The sequence below is a fragment of the Rhinoraja longicauda genome, chromosome 3, assembly GCF_053455715.1.
Source record: "Rhinoraja longicauda isolate Sanriku21f chromosome 3, sRhiLon1.1, whole genome shotgun sequence".
In the NCBI taxonomy this organism is placed as follows: domain Eukaryota; kingdom Metazoa; phylum Chordata; class Chondrichthyes; order Rajiformes; family Arhynchobatidae; genus Rhinoraja; species Rhinoraja longicauda.
In genome coordinates, this window is record NC_135955.1 from 100439464 (window position 1) to 100463272 (window position 23809).

Genomic DNA, 23809 nt, shown 5'->3' on the forward strand with positions numbered 1-23809 from the left:
GGTCACGGGGATATCGTACAAACTCCTTACAGTGCAGCACCCGTAGTCAGGATCGAACCTGAGTCTCCGGCGCTGCATTCGCTGTAAAGCAGCAACTCTACCGCTGCGCTACCGTGCTTTACCAAAAAAGCAAGCCACGAAGTTTGCTTTTATTTTAACAAAAGCCAAACGGGCTTCAGAGGGCAGTGGAGGCCAATTCCTTGAATACATTCAAGAGAGAGCTAGATAGAGCTCTTAAGGATAGCGGAGTCAGGGGGTATGGGGCGAAGGCAGGAACGGGGTACTGATTGAGAATGATCAGCCATGATCACATTGAATGGCGGTGCTGGCTCGAAGGGCCGAATGACCTCCTCCTGCACCTATTGTCTATTGTCTATAGTCACATATCTTACAATCCTTATTGTACTGTCACCATCACCTCTCTCCCCCTCCCCCATCAATTTCCAGGCCATCCAGTGAGCACATTTTCAAGGATCAAAACACCCAATGCCCTTTAGTAAAGCAGCACTGGCGATTATTTGTGATACTGAAATTTGCCCAGAAAATCTTATACAGGTAAACCAACGATTTTCGGGCAACTGATGGCCCGACACCTCCTTTAACCCGGACATTATGAGAGCCTTGCGTGTGGTCACACGCTCTTTCGGGAGGTGTGCTTCCGTCCTGAAAGAGTTAATTGTTTACTTCTTTGTTAATTGTTAATTCTTTATTTAAGTTTCCAGCAGTCCATGGTGCTTTGGAGACACAGGAGGGGTATAAATAGTGGGTCAAAGGTGTATTGGGTGATTTATTATTACGTGACCTCTGTTGGTCCGGAAAATCATAAGGTCATAAGTATTAGGAGCAGATTTAGGCCATTCGGTCCATCAAGTCTACTCCACCCTTCAATCATGGCTGATCTATCTCTCGCTCCTAACCCCATTCTCTTGCCTTCTCCTTATAATCTCTGACAACCGTACTAATCAAGAATCTATCTATCTCTGCCTTAAATATATCCACTGACTTGGCCTCCACAGCCTTCTGTGGCAAATAATTCCATAGATTCTCCACCCTCTGTCTAAAGAAATTCCTCCTCATCTCCTTCCTAAAAGAACATCCTTTAATTCCTAGGCTATGACCTCTGGTCCTAGACTCTCCCACTAGTGGAAACATCCTCTCAACATCCACTCTATCCAAAAATGGATAATCCAGCAAGGCTCTGGAATGAAGGAATCTGGAAAATTGATGGTGGACCTGTATCTTAACCTGATTTTAACTTCTTTTTCAAAAATTAATTCAAAGAACTGTACTTACCAGTTACATCAATGAACCCAAGTTCATGAAATAGTATAAGAAAATAACTGCAGATGCTGGTACAAATCGATTTATTCACAAAAAGCTGGAGTAACTCAGCAGGTCAGGCAGCATCTCGGGAAGGAAGGAATGGGTGATGTTTCGGGTCGAGACCCTTCTTCAGACTGAAGAAGGGTCTCGACCCGAAACGTCACCCATTCCTTCTCTCCCGAGATGCTGCCTGACCTGCTGAGTTACTCCAGCTTTTTGTGAATAAACCAAGTTCATGAAAGTTCAGTGTCAGTGATTACTTTATTAAATACTAATATTAGTATTAAAGTATTATTACTAAATTAACATCCTAATTGATTCCAAGAATAGTGGGTTTGTTCTAAGAACAGAGGTTAAGCAAACCAGGCCTACAATCTCTAGTGTTTAAAAAAAAGAAAGTTAACCTCATTGAAGTTTGACCAGATAGATGTTTCCCCTGGCAAGGGTTTGGAGAATCAACGATCCCAATGTCAAAGTGAAGGGACTAAATCATCGGAAGAGGAATTTCAGCCAGAATCTTTGGAATTTCATACCTATAGAGGACTATGAGCCACAGTTGTTGAATATTTTCTAGACAGAGAACAATAGCTTTTTGGATATTCGGTTCATCAGGGGATATGGAGTGAATGCAGGAAACTGATGCCTGCAGAGGATAATCTTGTTGAACAGGCTAGTAGACATGATGGGCTGAATGGCTATTTCTGGTGAACAGAGATGTCCAGAATAAAATGGAATCATGCTGCTGAGATCAGCTTCAGAAAATGAATCAAGACCACAAAGAGCATGATCTTAAATAAATATTCAATCATCAACGTAAACATAAAATGAATAGTAGCCACATAACATACAACTCATATTTAGTGAAGTCTGGAATATATTGAGCATCAAAGTTGGGAGGTCATGTTGCAGTTATGTAAGACGTTGGTGAGGCCACAAATAGCGGATTGTGTTCAGTTCTGGGCACCATGTTATAGGAAAGATGTTGTCAAGCTGCAAACAGTGCAGAGAAGATTTTCGAAGATGTTTGTCAGGACTCGAGGGCCTGAGTTATAGGGAGAGGTTGAGCAGGCTAGGGCTCTAGTTTCCCTGGAGATCATGAGGATGAGGGGCGATCTTACAGATCACCAGAATCACCAGAGGAATAGATCGGGTGGAGTCTCTTGCCCAGAATAGGGGAATCGAGAACCATGGGAGATAGACTTAAAGGGGGGGGGGGAGAATTAATTGGAACCTGAGGGGGTAACATTTCCATACAAAGGGAGGTGGGTGTATGGAAAGAGCTGCCAGAGGATTGAGGTAGGTACTATCACAACGTATAAGAGACATTTAGACAGGTACATGGATAGGACAGGTTTAGTGGGCCAAACGCAGAGAGATGGGACTAGTGTAGATGGGACATGTTGGTCGGTGTGGGCAAGTTGGACCAAAGGGAGGGCCTGGTTCCACACTGTATGACTCTGTGACTCTATAAGTCAGGAATTCACCTGTGTAGAGCCCGCAGGCCGTCACAGATTAATACTGGCACCCACCTCTTGTTAGTTACCGCCTCCAGCTCAAAAATGTCGAAATCCCAGTTTTCTTCGTCAGCAAGCAACTCTGCTGCCCGAGGAGGGATGTCACCAAGGGCAACTGGGATGGCAAGGCGGCTGTGACTTTGCTGCAAGTCTGGTAGTTTAAAGAAAAGGATCAAATGAGAGTAAATCTCAATACCTAGTGTTTCATATCAAACAAATTCCTTTGTGAAATGAGGCATTTTTCTATCTGTACCGAAACTAAACTTCATTCTGGTATTTCTACAGGAGACTCCCACACGCAGCGTGGCACAGCGGCGCAGCGGGTAGTGCTGCTGCCTCACAGGACCAGAGACCCGGCTTCCATCCTGACCTCGGGTGCTGTCTGTATGGAGTTTGCACGTTCTCTCTGTGACCCTATAGGCTTCCTCCGGGTGCTCCGGTTTCCTCCCGCATTCCAAGGACGTGTGGGTTTGTAGCCTATTTGGCCTCTGGAAATTCCCCTTAATGTGTCGGGAGTGGATGAGAAAGTGGGTTAACATAGAACTAGCGTGAACTGGTGATCGAGGGTTGGCGTGGACATGGTGGACCGAGGGTCCTGCCTCCATGACTGCAACTCTACATGAGAAACTAAACGATAGACGATAGACAATAGACAATAGATGCAGGAGGAGGCCACTCGGCCCTTCGAGCCAGCACCGCCATTCAATGTGATCATGGCTGATCATTCTCAATCAGTACCCTGTTCCTACCTTCTCCCCATACCCCCTGACTCCGCTATCCTTAAGAGCTTTATCTACGATGTTTAGTTTTGAGTTCATTGATAACAGCACTCGATGCTTTGTCCAAGGTGAACAGGAAAAGGATATTATTAGGCAACCAATATTCTTTGGGATGGGACAAGAGGCGTTTATCTTTTTGTTTCATGTCAAGTCACTAATTACAACGCGCCTTTCCAGATCACAGGCAAATGAGATGAACTGTTCTTGATATCTTGGTTTAGTTCTTGGTACTGTCAATGTTGGACACTTCATCGGAATTTAGTTTAGAGATACAGCGTGGAAACAGGCCCTTCGGCCCACCGGGTCCGCGCCGATCAGTGATCCCCGCACATTAACACTATCCCACACCCACCAGGGACAATTTTTACATTTACCAAGCCAATTAATCTACAAACCTGCACGTATTTGGAGTGTGGGAGGAAACCGAAGATCTCGGAGAAAACCCACGCAGGTCTCGGGGAGAACGTACAAACTCCATACAGACAGCACTCATAATCGGGATCGAACCGGGGTCTCCGGCGCTGCATTCGCTGCAAGGCAGCAACTCTACCGCTGCGCCACCGTGACCGCCCGTCCAGCGGAATGACTATCTTGGTTCAAAAACGTGATTCACTGCCACCTTATAAAGTGCAATTAGACTTTGACAGGATACTATGACTAATCTGCTCTCAATGATGCCTTGCATAAAAGGTAAGTAAATGACAATTGTTTCAGTAAACACGTGATCTCAGTCAGCAACTGTCTCTCTTAACTGTTAACTAGTTAACTGTTAACGCAGTGACTTGTGGGGTGCCGCAAGGCTCGATGCTGGGACCACAATTGTTTATTATATATATTAACGATTTAGACCAGGGAATTAAATGTAACATCTCCAAGTTTGCGGATGACACAAAGCTGGGTGGCGGTGTGAGCTTCGAGGAGGATGCTATGAGGCTGCAGGGTGACTTGGACAGGTTGGGCGAGTGGGCAAATGCATGGCAGATACAGTATAATGTGGATAAATGTGAGGTTATCCACTTTGGTGGCAAGAAAAAGAAGACAGATCTGTTGAGAGTGTAGGTGGACTTCGAGACAGAGTGGAGCCATTGAGAGTGTAGGTGGACTGTCGAGAGTGAGGGGGGCCATTGACTGTGTAGGTGGACTGTCGAGTGGGAGGGGGGCCATTGAGAGTGTAGGTGGACTGTCGAGACGGAGTGGAGCCATTGAGAGTGTAAGTGGACTGTCGAGAGTGAGGGGGGCCATTGAGAGTGTAGGTGGACTGTCGAGAGTGAGGGGGGGCCATTGAGAGTGTAGGTGGGCCGTCGAGAGTGAGGGGGGCCATTGAGAGTGTAGGTGGACTGTCGAGTGGGAGGGGGGCCATTGAGAGTGTAGGTGGGCCGTCGAGAGCGAGTGAACCATCAAGGGCAAGGGGACTTGTTAAAAGCGAGTGGACCATCGAAGGCGTAGGTGGACTGTCGAGAGCGAGGGGGGCCATCGAGAGTCCCCGATGGTTTCCCTCCCTCTCGAGAGCTACACGTCGAGAGCTACACATCGAGAGCTACACGTCAGACCTCCATTGAGAACGAAGGGGGGGGGGGGGGGGAGCTGGTGGGAGGTCACTGAGAATGATGGGGCACCCAGCGGGGTGGCCCGGTAAACGGGTGCTAAGAAGAAAGGGGAAATCCGGCGTGGAGGATCGCTGGGAACGAAGGGAAACCGACGGGGGGGGGGGTGTTGCTGTCTGCTTCTGAGGTGAATTATCTGCCTCAGAAGGCATTGGAGGCCAATTCTCTGAATGCAATCAAGAGAGAGCTAGATAGAGCTCTTAAGGATAGCGGAGTCATGGGGTATGGGGAGAAGGCAGGAACGGGGTACTGATTGAGAATGATCAGCCATGATCACATTGAATGGCGGTGCTGGCTCGAAGGGCCGAATGGCCTCCTCCTGCACCTATTGTCTATTGCTTTACCGGGTTGTATACAAAACAAACCATTTCATTGTACCTATGGGCAAGAAAGTAGCGTTGAATCATTGAATTGATAACGAATTTCATTGAAAAAGTGGAAAGGAAGACAACTGCAGGAAATTGGGATTGAGAAGAAACCAGTTTCCAAAATTATTTAATTGTGGATTTGGCAAAAACATGCTTGTGTGTCCGTACCTGGTTCTTCTTCAATCAAGACCTGCCCATCAAGTGAAGTCCAGAGCAAAGCGTCAGACTTCTCAATCTGTCGACTGGCTACACCGCAATAAAAAGCAGGGAACACAATTATACTGGGGAGAGTCAACTGTGTCAGGCATCAGGCATCCACAGATGATGCCTGAATGTATCCGACATCTTCTACATTGATTCTACGTATACTGCAGCAACACAAACGTGACCTTTGCGACAGAGACTGTCACTCCCGCATTGGTCTCTTCAGCCACAAGCGACGCTGCTCTAGCCGAGGTGTGGAGCAAGCAGCCAACTAGGATGCATCACCCATGGTCAGCCATGACCGAGGGGGCCTAAGAAGACTGTAGCAACATAAAAACATAGCACAAAAAGTAAGGAAATTTGTGTTTGGTAGATTATTTCTTTGTTGTAACAATGCTTCTTGGCAATAAATCTTATACCGTTGGAAAGCCTGTTTATTTCCCTTTTAAATGGTGCCACATTTGTAAGGAACATGCATTTGTGGGATGAGCAGCAGAGCTGAGTATGTGGGGTGCGCCCATGAAAAATCTGCCAAATCTTCTCTGCCAATGCCAAACAGCTTATTCTGCCATTGACTCTTGTTCGGTGTTGTTTGGTGGATTGGATGATTGTAGTCTGAAGAAACAAGACATATTGGCAATTTAACAATTTATTCATTTAATAAACAGGAGCCTCAGTAGCGTGTGGAAGAACCATATACAGCCACAACAGCCTGGCACCTCCTCCTCATGCTGGTCACCAGCCTGGTCACACACTGTTGTGGGATGGCATCCCATTCTTCAACCAGCATTTGTCGCAAGTCAGCCAACGTGGTTGTGTTGGTCACTCTGGCACGAACAGCACGCCCAAGCTGATCCCACAAGTGTTCAATAGGGTTGAGGTCAGGACTGCTGGCAGGCCATTCCATCCTCTCCACTCCCAAATTCTGGAGGTAGTCTCTGAGAAACCCTGCTCTGTGGGGGCGAGCATTATCATCTTGGAGGATAGAGTTCGGTCCCAGACTGTGGAGATATGGGATTGCCACTGGTTGCAGAATCTCATCTCGATATCTCTCTGCATTGAGATTGCCTCCAATGGTGACAAGCCTCGTTTTTCCAGTGAGGGAGATGCCGCCCCACACCATCACACTGCCTCCACCAAAAGATGTTACTCTATCGGTGCAGCAATCAGCATAGCGTTCTCCGCGTCTTCTCCACACTTTGACCCTATGATCCAACTGCCGTAGGCAGAATCTGGACTCATCGCTGAACATTACGTTCCTCCACATGTTCAGGTTCCAGTGCACGTGTTGCCGACACCAGCGCAAACAGGCCTGACGGTGAAGGGCAGTCATGGCAGGCCTCCTGGCAGCCCTATGAGACCGGAGATCGGCTGCGTGCAGTCTGTTCCGAATTGTCTGGGCAGAGAGTCGTCGGCCATATCGTCCTGCAAACCTTGACTGCAAATCTGTAGAAGACAGCCTACGGTTCCTAAGTGCTGACAGGGTGAGGAAATGGTCTTCTTCGGGTGTCGTCTTCTTGGGATGCCCACTTCGCGGTCTGTCTCTGACATCCCCCGTTATATGGAACTTGGCCTTCACTTTGGAGATGGTACTAGGGCTCACTCCAAATAATGCCGCAACTTGGTTTTGCGGAACACCAGCTTGAAGTTGCCCTATCGCACGGGCCCTATCCAGATCAGTCAGACTGAGGAAGGGTCTCGACCCGAAACGTCACCCATTCCTTCTCTCCCGAGATGCTGCCCGACCTGCTGAGTTACTCCAGCACTTTGTGAATAAATACCTTTGATTTGTACCAGCATCTGCAGTTATTTTCTTATATTAAGATTTCTCACTCTATTTTCCACATCAAATAATGTAACACCAGAAGCAACTAAAGCTGAAATTCGGCCAACTTATTTTCATCATTTGAAAATGAAAGATAATTGAATATTCAGACTTACTTTTAGAGAAAATATATTCATTGCTTGACAATCTTCTTAATCCATCCTGAAAAGTTAAAAATAAAAGAAAGGTTAACCTTCTGTTCAAAACAGGGTGGTACACACTTTTAGATTCAAATTCACCAAGTATTTCTTCTCAGTAGACCCAAGGAACTGCAGATGCTGGTTTACCAGAAAAGACACAAAGTGCTGGAGTAACTCCTCCTCCTGAGACTGGGATCCAGGGCCGTCTTAACGCATGGGCCTGATGGGCGCTTGCCCGGGGGCCCACGAGCATAGGGGCCCCATGCTGATCTGTGTATGTTAAGTGACTTGCAATAAATGAATACTACTTTAATGTAACGCAGGATGTGAACGTCCCTGTTAGAGTCAAGGGCAAAGCAGGCAAACGTAAGGAAGCTTGGCTGACGAGAGAAATTGAGGCATTGGTCAGAAACAAGAAGGATGCATTGGACAGGTATAGGCAGCTGGGATCAAGTGCATCTCTGGAGGAGTTTCGGGAATTAAGGAGTAAACTGGAAAAGGAAATCTGAAGGTCAAAAAGGGGCCAGGAGATAGATAGCTCCGGCGGGTGGCATTAAGGACAATCCCAAAATATGTTATCAATACATAAGGGGGAAAAGGGTAACTAGAGAGAGAGTGGGGCCTCTCAGGAATCAAAGCGGTCACCTCTGTGTGGAGGCTCAGGAGATGGGCAAGGTCCTCAATGACCATTTCTCCTCTGTATTTACCGAGAAGAAAGACAGTAGGACGGAGGAACTTGGGGCAGTCAATGGAAGTGTCTTGAGAGCAGTCAGTGTTACTGTTGAAGAAGTACTGAAGGTAATATCGTGTATGAAGTTAGGAAAATCTCCAGGGCCTGATCAGATATATCCGAGGACATTGTGGGAAACTAGAGAGGAAATTGCGGGATCCCTGGTTGAAATTTACGAGTCGTCCTTAAATACAGGAGAGGTGCCGGAACACTGGAGGGGGGCAAATGTTGTGCCTCTTGTCAAGAAGGGCTGCAAGGAAAATGCTGGGAACTATAGGCCGGTGAGCTTAACATCTGTAGTTGGAAAGTTACTAGAGAGTATTCTGACGGTTAGGTTATACAGGCATTTGGATGGGCAAGGGCTGATTAGGGATAGTCAGCATGGTTTTACAATAGACAATAGGTGCAGGAGGAGGTCATTCGGCCCCTCGAGGCAGCACCGCCATTCAATGTGATCATGGCTGATCATTCTCAATCAGTACCCCGTTCCTGCCTTCTCCCCATACCCCCTGACTCCGCTATCCTTAAGAGCTCTATCTAGCTCTCTCTTGAATGTATTCAGAGAATTGGCCTCCACTGCCTTCTGAGGCAGAGAATTCCACAGATTTACAACTCTCTGACTGAAAAAGTTTTTCCTCATCTCTGTTCTAAATGGCCTACCCCTTATTCTTAAACTGTGGCCCCTTGTTCTGGACTCCCCCAACATTGGGAACATGTTTCCTCCCTCTAACGTGTCCAACCCCTTAATAATCCTATATGTTTCGATAAGATCCCCTCTCATCCTTCTAAATTCCAGTGTATACAAGCCTAGTCGCTCCAGTCTTTCAACATATGACAGTCCCGCCATTCCGGGAATTAACCTAGTAAACCTGCGCTGCATGCCCTTAATAGCAAGAATATCCTCCCTCAAATTTGGAGACCAAAACTGCGCACAGTACTCCAGGTGCGGTCTCACTAGGGCCCTGTACAACTGCAGAAGGACCTCTTTGCTCCTATACTAAACTCCTCTTGTTATGAAAGCCAACATTCCATTGAATGGTGGTGCTGGCTCGAACGGCCGAATGGCCTACTCCTGCACCTATTGTCTATTGTTTCTTAAACTTTGGGATAGTCCCTGTACATCTTTGGACTGTGGGAGGAAACTGGAGGTCCCGGAGAAAACACACGCAGGTCACGGGGAGAACGTACAAACTCTGTGCAGACAGCACCCGTAGTCAGGATCGAACTCGGGTCTCTGGCGCTGTAAGGCAGCAGCTCTACCGCTGCGCCATGATGCTTTTCTGCGGTAGAACATTGGGGCCACAAGGATGATTCACGCAAAGAAGTGCCAGGTAAGATTTCATGGTTGGCATGATTTGTCCCAACATAATTGCTGGGAGCCATGACATGGGCTTAATCAGCTTTCAAATAGTGGAATGCCATCCAATTTGTAGACAGAGATCTCTTGATTGTTTTTTTTTAATGAGCTTGGATGATGCAGAATGATCCATTATTTTTCTCCTAATTGGCCCTATTATTTTTGCCTCCGTCAGGTGAAAAATCCTGAGGGAATTAGGAAGCGTTGAACTTTAATTTGAAACAAACCAAACTGTAGATGCTGGTTTACACAGAAGGACACAAAGTGCCGGAGTAACTCAATGGGTCAGGCAGCATCTCTGGAGAACATGGATAGGAGATTGTTCAGGTTGGGACCCTTCTTCAGATTTGGGGTTTCGGGTCGGGACCATCCTTCAAACTGATTGTCAGGGTGGTGAGGGGGGTGGGGGGAGAAAGCTGGAAGAGAGGAGGGGGAAGAGACATCGTCTGCCAAGGGATAGGTAGACACGGTTGAGAGGGAATTGTTTGCCAGGCAAATGGTTGGACAAAGGCCAAAAAAGAAAAGACAAAAAATGCGCGATAAAGAAATAAGTCTAGAAGAGGCATGATTTACTTTAGACTTCGACTTTAGAGATGCAGCGTGGAAACAGGCCCTTCGGCCCACCGAGTCCACCCCATACGCTAACATTATCCTATACACTAGGGACAATTTTACAATTTACCAAAGCCAATTAATCTACAAACCTGTACGCCTTTGGAGTGTGGGAGAAAACTGGAGAACCCGGAGAAAACCCACGTGGTCATGGGGAGAACGTACAAACACCGTACAGACAGCACTCATAGTCAGGATCATTCCCATGTCTCTGGCGCTGTAAGGCAGCAACTCTACCACTGTACCACCGTACAGTGAAACCAAAGGAAGGAATATGGGTGGAAGGGAACGGAGGGGGGAGGGTTAAGGGAGCACATCCAGGCTAGGCATAGTTTTTTTAGTTTTAGTTTTAGAGATACAGTGCGGGGAAACAGGCCCTTCGGCCCACCGGGTCCATACCAACAAGTGATCCTTGCATATTAACACTATCCTACACACACTAAGGACAATTTACACATACACCAAGCCAATTTACCTACACCCCTGTACGTCTGTGGAGTGTGGGAGGAAACCGAAGATCTCAGAGAAAACCCACGCAGGTCACCACTAGGTGCAGGAGTAGGCCATTCGGCCCTTCGAGCCAGCACCACCATTCAATGTAATCATGGGAAAAACTCTACCACAAGCAAATACTCTACTGCCAAGTGCTGTACGGAGTGAAATGTGTAAATGTGTAATGTGAGATGTGTAAATCTGAAAGGCGTTCCTTACTAACTCACAGTCATGAGGCCGCCGACTAGATCACTGGTGTGGGGATCGTCGTCCTTAGTGCTGAGCTGTGGTGAGTAGAGTTCAGTGGTCCTCAGTATTTCCAGCACTCTGTCCAAGGCCTCTGCGACAGTTACTGGACTGTTCTCCTGGGCAGTGTTAATTATGTTGATGACCTATGAAAAATGAGGAAAAAGAATGACATTGCTAAAAGGGCCTTTGCATTTTCAAATCTGGAATCAACAAGGTGCATGTGCTTTTATTAATTGATAGACACAGCAAGGGAAAAGGTCCTTCGGCCGACCGGGTCCATGCCAAACATTGATCACCCATTCACACTAGCTCAGTGTTATCCTGCTTTCTCACCCGCTCCCTGCACCATTGGAGCAATTTACAGTCAATTAGTCAAGAGTCCAGCATGTTTTATTGTCATATGTCCCAGGTTGAACAATGAAATTCTTACTTGCAGCAGCACAACAGAATATGTAAACATAGTACACTGTAAACAATATAATAAACGAGAGAAAAGAAAAGTTCAGTGCGTGTGTATATATATATATATATATATATACACACAAATACACACGAACCTACAAACCCACACGCCTTTTGGATGTGGGAGGGCAATAGACAATAGACAATAGACAATAGGTGCAGGAGGAGGCCATTCGGCCCTTCGAGCCAGCACCGCCATTCAAAGTGATCATGGCTGATCATTCTCAATCAGTACCCCATTCCTGGTTTCTCCCCATACCCCCTGACTTCGCTATCCTTAAGAGCTCTATCTAGCTCTCTCTTGAATGCATTCAGAGAATTGGCATCCACTGCCTTCTGAGGCAGAGAATTCCACAGATTCACAACTCTCTGACTGAAAAAGTTTTTCCTCATCTCAGTTCTAAATGGACTACCCCTTATTCATAAACTGTGGCCCCTTGTTCTGGACTCCCCAACATTGGGAACATGTTTCCTGCCTCTAACGTGTCCAACCCCTTAATAGTCTTAGACGTTTCGATAAGATCTCCTCTCATCCTTCTAAATTCCAGTGTATACAAGCCTAGCCGCTCCAGTCTTTCAACATATGACAGTCCCGCCATTCCGGGAATTAACCTAGTAAACCTACGTTGCACGCCCTCAATAGCAAGGTGCATGTGATTTTATTAATTGATAGACACAGCAAGGGAAAAGGTCCTTCGGCCCACCGGGTCCATGCCAAACATTGATCACCCATTCACACTAACTCAGTGTTATCCTGCTTTCTCACCCGCTCCCTACACCATTGGAGCAATTTACAGAGGTCAATCAGTCAAGAGTCCAGCGTGTTTTATTGTCACATGTCCCAGGTAGAACAATGAAATTTTTACTTGCAGCAGCACAACAGAATATGTAACCATAGTACACTGTAAACAATATAATAAACGAGAGAAAAGAAAAGTTCAGTGTGTGCATATATATATACATATATACAAATACTCACAAACCTACAAACCCACACGCCTTTTGGATGTGGGAGGAAACCAGAGGAAACGCACGCAGCCATAGGGAGAACGTGCAAACTCCGCACAGACAGCACCCGAGGTCAAGATTGAACCCGGTGCTGTGAGGAAGCAGCTCTACCCGCTGCGCGACCCTATGTGTGTACAAAAGCTGACGCTACATGGAGTTATTGGCTGAGGTGTTTGCAGGATACAAATTTCAAGGTGGGAAAATGGTTGACCGTTTTAAGGACACTGAGAAATTATTAACAAATGTGTTAAGGCCTTTGGGAGGGGAATTCTATGCTATTTTTGTGCATTACCTGTACGCTGTATCCGGCTTTACACAGATAGGCGCAAACACAAAATAAAACAGTTCTTTTCCTCCACTATGTTCTTTCGATACTACAACTTAGAAACAATACAACCTGCCAACAATATGGAATATACTCCTCTAACTATGGGTGGTAAAATTAAACCCACTCACCTGATTAGGACCCACATTGTTGATGGTCGTCCTGTGTGGTATCCTGCTGACTACGCCAATTGTAAGAGGGAATTCTGTTTTATTTTGTGTTTGTGCCAATCTGACTAAAGCCAGGTACAGGGTACACCTTTCGTTTAATTTAGTTTAGTTTAGTTTGGAGATACTGCGTGGAAATAGGCCCTTTGGCCCACCGAGTCCACGCCGATCAGCGATCCCTGCACATTAACACCACTACTCGACACACACTAGGGACAATTTTTTTAACATTTATGCATTTATACCAAGCCAATTAACCAACAAACCTGCATGTCTTTGGAGTGTAGGAGGAAACCGAAGATCTCGGAGAAAACCCACGTAGGTCACGGGGAGAACGTACAAACTCCGTACAGACAAGCACCCTTAATCAGGATCGAACCTGGGTCTCTGGCGCTGTGAGGCAGTAGGTCTACCGCTGAGCCACCGTACAAAATAGCACAGAACTCCCTCCAACAAGGCCTGATAAAATCATTTAAACAATTGAACATATTTGGTTCAAGGAAAGTATGTTACCTTTTTAAAGAAGTGCTCAGCCAACTTACCTTTGTAATTGGAGCTTCGATCGTCATTGAGTGAATTCTGGCCATTGAGGAATGTCGTCGATTGTGTGAACTTCCAGCTGAAATGAATATCGAAGAAGGTTGTTGCAGATATTCACACTGATCACATACTCATATTTGATCAGAAATTGGGGCACTTTGTAGCACATCATAGATACAGCTTTAATATAAACTCAATAATACACCATGAACGCAAAGGTAGCTCTTCAAATAACGATCCTACCCTCAGCATGAGCAGGTGAAAAGCATTTTTAGAGATACAGCATAGAAACAGGCCCTTTGGCCCACTGGTTCCATGCTGTCCAGTGATCACCCATACACTAGTTTTATCCTACACAATAGGGACAACACAGAAGCTCCTTCACCTTAAACCTAAATGTCCTCTGGTCCTCGATTCACCAACTCTGGGCAAGAGACTCTGTGCGTCTACCTGATTAATTACTCTCATGATTTTATACACAAAGGGTGGTGGGGATATGGGACAAGCTGCCAGTGGAGGTAGTTGAGGCTGGGACAATCCCAACATTTAAGAAACAATTAGACAAAACAGGTACATGGATAGGACAGGTTTGGAGGGATATGGACCAAATGAGGGCAAGTGGGACTAGTGTTGCTGGGACACGAAGGGCCTGTTTCCACGCTGTATCACACTGTGACTCTATGACTAAGCCAACTAACCTACAAACGCGCACGTCTTTGGAATGTGGGAGGAAACCGGAGCACCCGGAGAAAACACACATGGTAACAGGGAGAATGTGCAAACTCTGTATAACAGCACCCGTAGTCAGGATTGAACCCTGGCCTCTGGCGCTGCAAGGCTGCAACTCTACCGCTGCGCCACCGTGCAATCCCAGCATTGAATAGTCTAGGCAACTAAGTATCTCAGAGACATACAGGCCCACCGAGACTGCACCTGCCCTTAAGCAGTCCTTCACACTAATCCTACACTAATCGAATCTTAACCAGCAAATTGAAGGATTATGAATTATACCTCTCCTGAGACTAGGAATCAATTGTAAATTAGAGTTCATAAGATCATAAGATCATTAGTGATAGGAGTAGAATTAGGCTATTCTGCCATCTTCTCCGCCATTCAGCCATGGCTGATCTATCTCTCCTTCCTAACCCCATTCTCTTATATAAGATTATTAAGGGGTCTGACACGTTAGAGGCAGAAAACATGTTCCCAATGTTGGGGGAGTCCAGAACCAGGGGCCACGGTTTAAGAATAAGGGGTAGGCCATTTAGAACGGAGATGAGGAAAAACTTTTTCAGTCAGAGAGTTGTGAATCCGTGGAATTCACTGCCTCAGAAGGCAGTGGAGGCCAATTCTCTGAATGCATTCAAGAGAGAGCTGGATAGAGCTCTTAAAGATAGCGGAGTCAGGGGGTACGGGGAGAAGGCAGGCACGGGGTACTGATTGAGAATGATCAGCCATGATCACATTGAATGGCGGTGCTGGCTCGAAGGGCCGAATGGCCTACTCCTGCACCTATTGTCTATTGTCATATGCCTTCTCCCCATAACCTCTGACACCAAAACTAATTAATTAGAAGTAAATCAGTTAGTAATTCCACTGTTAAATGTATGATAACAAAACTACAACACCCCCACCCCCACCCTTTCAATCCCCCTCTCTTCCCTGTGCCTCACCTGGATATGCACCCACTCTCCCATTATCCCACCTCCCTTTCCCCCTTCTCCCCATCCCCTTTCACATATCCCTTCTTTTGGCTTCACATTTCGCACATTTTATCTTCTCTTATCTCTCAACCTTTTCGTCTTCTTTCCATGGCTGGCGTTTGTCCACCTATCTTCTAATTAAAAAAATCCTTACCTTCATCCAACTATCACTTTGCCCCACCCCCTACTTCTCTTTTCTAGCTTTCTTCACCCTACTACAATCAATCAGTCTGAATGAGGGTCCCGAACTGAAACGTCGCCTACCCATGTTCTCCAGAGAAGCTGCCTGACCTGTTGAGTTACTCAGGCACTTTGTGTCTTATTTTAATAGGACAGAAAGAATTGATTAAGAGAAAGAATAGGTAAAAAGAAAACATTAAAAAAAATATCTGACAACAATTGGTATATCAAGATTTGAGACTCCACTAAGTTCATGAGTTCATGTCATAGGAGCAGAATTAGGCCATTCGGCCCATCAAGTCTACTGTGCCATTTTATACACAAAAAGTGGTGGGGATGGCTGATCTATCTCTCTCTCCTTACCCCATTCTCCTGCCTACTCCCCATAACCCTTGACACGCGTAATCATTAAGAATCTGCCAATCTACGCCTTAAAAATATCCATTGACTTTGCCCCCACAGCCGTCTGTGGCAATGAATTCCACAGATTCACCGCCCTCTGACTAAAGAAATTCCTCCTCATGTAATACTTAATTTTCAGTATCAAAGTGATTGATCAAAGTGGCATTTATAATTTGTTCAATGTATGCTTCGACTTAAAATGACAGGATTTAACTTTTTTTCAGTGAGTTTAATTTAGTTTGTACCTGCTGCACATTACACAGGAGGACAAGAAAATTGGGCCAAGAGTAGACCCAGGCCTCTTAAGCCTGCCCCGCCACTCATTACAATCAATGATCGCAATGAGAGAAAAGCTTTTCACCGTACCTCGGTACATGTGACAATAAACCAAACTAAACTAAACTAAACTAAACTAAGCTAAGCTAAACTAAACAATGCCTCAACTCCTCTTCCGTGCCTGTTCCCCATAGCCCTCAATTCCCCAATCTTTTAAAAGTACAGCAACTTCACACCAGAGTATTTTGGGGGTGAGGGAGTCTGCAATTTGCTGCTTTTAACTGAACTGTAATGATGGCCTGGTACAGTTCAGGCAGCTCGTTGTCATTATAACGTTCCAAATGCATATCCAATCTTCACCTAAGGTTCATATGCCATTGGTCTCAGCGTTATTTTGAACATATATCAAAGCAGCCACAGCCAGACATAAAAACAGCTTTTTTTCCCACGAGTAGTAGCTCTATACAATAACCAGAAGTCTGTCATCTCTTTTTGCTCTGGTTTATTTCACTCACATGTTTAAACCGTAATGTTGTATTCTTAATGTTTTCATTGTTTTATGCTTTATTCTTAATTGTTTACTGCATGTTCATGTTGTTACTTGTGAGTGGAACACCAATGCACATTCCTTGTTAGTGTACATACTTGGCCAACAAACTTATCCATTCATTCATTCACTCATTCATTCATTCATTCATTCATTCATTCATTCATCCATTCATTCATTCATTCATTCATTCATCCATTCATAAATAAAAATCCAATACAAGTGTTCTTACCATCACTTCTTTTTGATGTTATTGATCTGACATCAATGGAACCTTTTCGTCTATCTTTATGTCTCAATGATTGTGAATCTATGAAAGAGAAAGATAAAGAACATAAAACAGGACAGCACAAGAACGGGCCCTTCGGCCCACAAAATCTGTGCCCAATCTACTCAATTATTCCCAGTTGGAATCCACTTCATTCAAGGAATCAAACCAGTGAACCTTCCTCCAAGGTGATTAAATCTGTCTTTAAATAACAAAACCATAAGCATTTTATAGTTTTCAAAATCTCACTGAATTCTCCAATTTTAGGGAAGTAATCCAAAAAATGCCCCCTTCATCTTGTTCTTTCTTTCACATGAACCTCCCCCCCACCTTCATCCTTCCTCCCCTTGGCCGACTCCCCTCCCCTGAACCCTAGCTGATCTGGCACTGCTTTCTCCCCTCCCACTCCGCCTGCATCGTTTCCAATGGCTGCACAATTCACACATTATCTATCCCCAGGCTTGAGAATTTGCGACTCTTTTATCCTTTCGTTTTGGGCTTACCCTCCGATACGATACGATAGAACTTAGAAACATAGAAACATAGAAAATAGGTGCAGGAGTAGGCCATTCGGCCCTTCGAGCCTGCACCGCCGTTCAATATGATCATGGCTGATCATCCAACTCAGTATCCCGTACCTGCCTTCTCTCCATACCCCCTGATCCCTTTAGCCACAAGGGCCACATCTAACTCCCTCTTAAATATAGCCAATGAACTGGCCTCAACTACCTTCTGTGGCAGAGAATTCCACAGACTCGCCACTCTCTGTGTTAAAAAAAACGTTCTCATCTCGGTCCTAAAAGACTTCCCCCTTAACCTTAAACTGAGACACCTGGTTCTGGACTTCCCCAACATCGGGAACAATCTTCCTGCATCTAGCCTGTCCAACCCCTTAAGAATTTTGTAAGTTTCTATAAGACCCCCCCTCAATCTTCTAAATTCCAGCTAGTACAAGCCGAACTTTATTGATCCCACGAGGGAAATTGGTCTGCCAACAGTCATAAAACACAAGAAGATACATGAAACATGAAATTAAAGTGACGAGTGGAAAATCCAGGATTAGGGATGTGTATAGATTGGCGGGGGTGGGGGGGAGGGGGGGGGGGGTCAGTCTATCCCACGACAGAAGGGGGAGGGGTTGTACAGTTTGTTAGCCGCAGGGAAGAAGGATCTCTGTGGCGTTCTGTGCTGCATGTCTTTTCATCCCTGGCCTTTGTCCTTTTACCTGCCTCTCACCCCCCCCCCACCCCCCACCCCCCACGTGCATTCACCTATTACTGGCCATGCTCCATCCCGTCCCTCCTCTCTTCTAGCTTTCTTTCCCTTTCTTCATTCCCCTGCAATCAGTCCGAAGAAAAGTCCCGACTCGAAATGTCACCATTCCATGTTCTCTAGTGGTGCTGCCTGACACGCTGACTTACTCCAGCATTTTGTGTCTTTCCTTACACTAACTCAGATAGGTTCATTTACTCTAGTTCATTGACATGTGAACCGAGGTACAATGAAAATATTTTATTTGCGCGCTATCCAGTCAGCTGAAAGACTATGCATGATCACAATCGAGCCGTCCCCATAGTACACATACGGGATAAAGGAAATAGTGTTTAGTGCAAGATAAAGTCCGATGAAAGATAGTCCGAGGGTCTCCAATGAGGTCGATGGTAGCTCAGGACCATTCTCTAGTTGGTGATCGGATGGTTCAGTTGACTGATAACAACTGGGAAGAAGCTGTTCCTGAATCTGGAGGCGTGTGGTTTCACACTTTTGTATCTCTTGCCTGATGGGAGAGGGGAGAAGAGGGTGAAACTCGTCTTTCATTTTGATGGTGGCCTTGACGAGGCAGCGTGAGGTGTAGATGTAGTCAATGGAAGGGAGGTTGGTTTGTGTGATGGTCTGGGCTGCGTCCACAGTTCTCTGCAATTTCGTGTGGTCTTGGATGCCGCTGTTCCCAAACCAAGCTGTGATGCATCCCGATGAAATACTTTCTACCTCTGGGTAGACCTTTGGGGCTGTCCATTGGGACCTCCTTTGATATGAAACAGCAACTACGATTCTTTCATTCCTCGACCTGACCCTCGACCAAGCCTCTCTGAGAAGTTCCTGTCTTCTGAACAAGGGAATTGGCCACAGTATATTGAAAATGTTAATATCTTATTTTCCCACCATATCCCCTCCCTCTTCCCCACATTACTGACTCATATTAATATTGACGTCCAATTAACAGGGATGAACAAACACTGTGTTTACAAAATTAAAAAAATGTCAATTGGATTTTTCTCACCTGATTGAGAATTTTCTTCTGTAGATTTCTCATCACTCTGCACATTATAGATCTGATGGACGAAATACTATAAGTTAGTACTCCTCGGTAAAAGAATTGAACATCAATTCTGTGATGTAAAATGTAGCATTGCAAAACAGCATGTACTATACAGTCAGGTATAAAGATTAATGCGGCCTTGTATATATTCCAAATATTTTGGTAGTTTGACCATCACTTTAACATGAGGAATAAAAGAGATGACATTTTGCTAATCCCAATTTCTGTTCCAAATTCTGTTCTTCAAGAACTATAGAATGATGCAAAGCTTCATGGCTATTCTATGGTTAAAATTGAAAAAAATATATAGTTAAAAGACATTTGGACAGTTATGCGGATAGGAAAGGTTTAGAGGATATGGGCGGGTAAATGGGACTGGCTTAGAAGGGGCATTTTGGTCAGCATGAATGAGTTGGGCCGAAGGGCCTCTTTCTGTGCTGTATGACTATGACTCCAAATTTAGAAAGTGTTTGTTGCAAGACTGGTCTGTATTTAATAGGTTTGAATTCCTGCTGGAGTTCACCAACTGTAACCTCCACTGGAGGAACAAGACAAATACTAGTGTAATAAAAGCAGAAGATGCTGGAAACATTCGGAAGATCAGAAAGCATCGGTAGAAACAGAAACAGAGTTAACATTTCAGGTCGAAGCTTGGATTGTTGAACTGAAACATTAACTCTGTTTTTCTTTCCTGAGTTGCTGCCTGACCTGCTGAGTATTTCATAGAAACATAGAAACATAGAAAATAGGTGCAGGAGGAGGCCATTCGGCCCTTCGAGCCTGCACCGCCATTCAATATGATCATGGCTGATCATCCAACTCAGTATCCCGTACCTGCCTTCTCTCCATACCCCCTGATCCCTTTAGCCACAAGGGCCACATCTAACTCCCTCTTAAATATAGCCAATGAACTGGCCTCAACTACCTTCTGTGGCAGAGAATTCCACAGATTCACCACTCTCTGTGTGAAAAAAAACTTTCTCATCTCGGTCGTAAAAGACTTCCCCCTTATCCTTAAACTGTGAACCCTTGTTCTGGACTTCCCCAACATCGGGAACAATCTTCCTGCATCTAGCCTGCCCAGCCCCTTAAGAATTTTGTAAGTTTCTATAAGATCACCCCTCATTCTTCTAAATTCCAGCGAGTACAAGCCGAGTCTATCCAGTCTTTCTTCATATGAAAGTCCTGCCATCCCAGGAATCAATCTGGTGAACCTTTTCTGTACTCCCTCTTTGGCAAGAATGTCTTTCCTCAGATTAGGAGACCAAAACTGTACGCAATACTCCAGGTGTGGTCTCACCAATGCCCTGTACAACTTTCCTGCTTTTTCTATTTCTATTTCAGATTTCCAGCAAGTTGAGTTATTTCACTTTCATTCCAACACTGAAGAAGGGTCACGACCCGAAACATCGCCCGTTCCTTCTCTCCAGAGATGCTGCCTGTCCCGCTGAGTTACTCCAACTTTCTGTGTCTAACATTGGTTTAAACCAGCATCTCCAGTTCCTTCCTACACACTAATGTAAGCCACCTTGTAAAACATCCATTTTATTTGTCTTTAAGGTGTACAGGTAAATGAAACATCAAAACATTGGGGGATGTGCAGAGAAGTACCAAAAAGATACTTCGTTTAGAAGTGTGTAGGAAGGAACTGCAGATGCTGGATGACACAAAGATGGACACAAAGATTGGAGTAACTTGGCGAGTCAGGCAGCATCTCCAGAGGAAAGGAATAAGTGATGTTTTGGACTGAGACCCTTCTTCAGACTAAGAGTCCTGAGGTGGACTCTTAGTCTGAAGAAGGGTCTCGAGCTGAAACGTCACCTATTCTTTTTCTCTAGAGATGCTACCCGACCCGCTGAGTTATCCCCAGCTTTTTGTGTCTATCTACTTGGATTAGAAGCTTGTGTTTTGAGGAAAGCTCGGGAAGAATTTGACTCCAGCTTTCAAAGGAGACCCCAGGTGGCATTTTTAAAACATTATGTTCTTGGAAAATAAATCCCTGAAACATACATTTAATTATCTTGAAGAGGAGGAGAAAATTCAAGTGTTGGACCAGTAAAAAGCAAACCCACAACTTGTTTCAAAGCAATCTGTGCCACGTAAAGAATGATCAAGATATGGAAGTAATTTGGAGGAAGAAAGTTAAAATTCAAGATTCACGAGGGAGTGCAGCATAGGTTCATCAGGTTAATTCCCGGGATGGCGGGACTGACATATGATGAAAGAATGGAGCGACTGGGCTTGTATTCACTGGAATTTAGAATGATGAGAGAGGATCTTATAGAAACATAGATAATTCTTAAGAGATTGGACAGGCTAGATGCAGGAAAAATGTTCCCGATGTTGAGAGAGTAAAGAACCAGGGGTCACAGTTTGGCCATTTAGGACTAAGATGAGGAAAACCTTTTTCACCCAGAGTTGTGAATCTATGGAATTCTCTGCCACAGAAGGCAGTGGAGGCCAATTCGCTGGATGTTTTCAAGAGGGAGCTAGATTTAGCTCTTAGGGCTAAAGGAATCAAGGGACATGGGGAGAAAGCAGGAACGGGGTACTGGTTTTCGATGATCAGCCATGATCATATTGAATGCCGGTGCTGGCTCGAAGGGCCGAATGGCCCACTCCTGCGCCTATTTTCTATGTTTCTAAGTGTGGGGATGGTCTTCATGAGGGGCCGGAGAATGGATGAAAATGGACACCATGACTCTCCTTATCGTTTTATGTTCCCATGATTTTAAATAACCTTGACAGAACAAAATGGAAATAGAAAGGGGAATAATTCTGAAGAAATATTTTCGATGAATTTATTTCTTGGAGTATACTCCACTCCTAAAGACCAGAAGATAATGAAAGCCACACAAAAATAAATCTGTCTCAATAATCCCTCACTGCTTGGTTGACCTTAAATATTCACGAGCAATATCTTTTATCGTTTAAGAACTAATCAAGTGTGTTAGTGCTTGAGTAAATAGGAAATTTGATGCATGTTAAAAAGTGCCTCTTGGAACAGATAGCTAGTACTGGAAATAGGTCCTGACAACAGACATATTATAAAGGCAAAGCAATGAGATAATGAGAGATCAAGATTCACTGCCTGTGAAGGTAGTGAAAACAGAGTCAATTAGTACTTTCAAAAGGAAACTGGCTAGGTATAAGAGTGGGGATAATTTGCACAGCTCTGTTCTACGAGGAGCTGCCAAGGTACTGATGGGCCAAATGGCCTCCTACTGTGCCAGTTACGATTTAGTTTAGTTTAACGATGCAGCTTGGAAACAGGCCCTTTGGCCCACCAAGTCCACGCTGACCAACGATCAACCCTGTACACTAATTCTACGTTATCCCAGTTTTGCATCCCACACACTGGGGGCAATTTACAGAAGTCAATTAATCTACACGTCCTTGGGATGTGGGAGGAACCCGAAGCACCCGGAGAAAACCCACGCGGTCACAGGGAGAACAAACAAACTCTGTACAGACAGCACCTCTAGTCAGGATCGTACCCAGTTCTCTGGCCCTGTAAGGCAGCAACTCTACTGCTGTGCCACTATGCTCCCCCACTTCTAAATGGCTTGCAAGTTACAAGTCGCTCCATGAAGGAGCAAAGACAGAACATGGTATAGATCCACAAACAGGTCAGTTCAGACCCCAAAAAATAGGGCCAGTTTTAGGTTTGTTTTAGAGATACAGCGTGGAATCATGCCCTTCGGCCTATTGGGTCCGTGCTGACCACTGCTCACCAATACTCTAGTTCAAGTCTACACACTAGGAAGAATTTAATAGCAGCCAATTAACCTACAAACCTGCACGTCTTTGAAATGTGTGAGGAAACGGGAGCACCCGGAGAAAACCCTTGTGGTCACGGGGAGAACGTACAAAACTCTGAACAGACAGCATCCGTAGTCAGGATCGAACACAGGTCTCTGGCACTGTAAGTCAGCAACTCTACCGCTGTGCTACTGAACCACTGGTTGGTATTTTATTTTTTTAGCTTTGTCAGGATCATTTATTAACTCTCAGGCTCAGGTGTTGCTCTACATTCCTGTAATTTACAACAAAAAAAATTCAGAGTACCAGCATTTGCAGTTTTTATTTTTCTCCCAGCTACTTCACGAGTCCTGGAGTGATATTTAATTGATGGAAAAGAGAGGAGCCTGCAAAGCCAAGTGTTGACTAAAATTTGTGGGGGTTGGAAGTAGTCCTCTCTGACCTGGGTCTCTGCTGACTCAATAACCGTAAACCTTTACGATCATATGACCTCCTCCTGCCTCCTTGCATGCACCCGAGGAGTGCAGGAGGATGAGGGGTGATCTTATTAGAGTTGTATAAAATCATGAGAGGCGGCACGGTGGCGAAGCGGTAGAGTTGCTGCTTTACAGCGAATGCAGCGCCGGAGACTCAGGTTCGATCCTGACTACGG

General features: G+C 45.2%; 1 protein-coding gene across 1 annotated transcript in view; it reads right to left on the minus strand.

Moving 5' to 3' along the window:
• The window catches only part of pde8b (phosphodiesterase 8B), a 200885-nt gene that overhangs the window by 14633 nt on the left and 162443 nt on the right, over positions 1 to 23809 (minus strand). The window contains exons 11-17 of the mRNA XM_078396757.1: positions 19357 to 19408; positions 17040 to 17117; positions 13702 to 13778; positions 11176 to 11340; positions 7734 to 7779; positions 5757 to 5834; positions 2853 to 2988 (exon numbers count right to left, since the gene is read on the minus strand). Of these exons, the coding sequence (XP_078252883.1) occupies positions 2853 to 2988; positions 5757 to 5834; positions 7734 to 7779; positions 11176 to 11340; positions 13702 to 13778; positions 17040 to 17117; positions 19357 to 19408 (632 nt within the window). The remainder of the gene's footprint in view (positions 1 to 2852; positions 2989 to 5756; positions 5835 to 7733; positions 7780 to 11175; positions 11341 to 13701; positions 13779 to 17039; positions 17118 to 19356; positions 19409 to 23809) is intronic.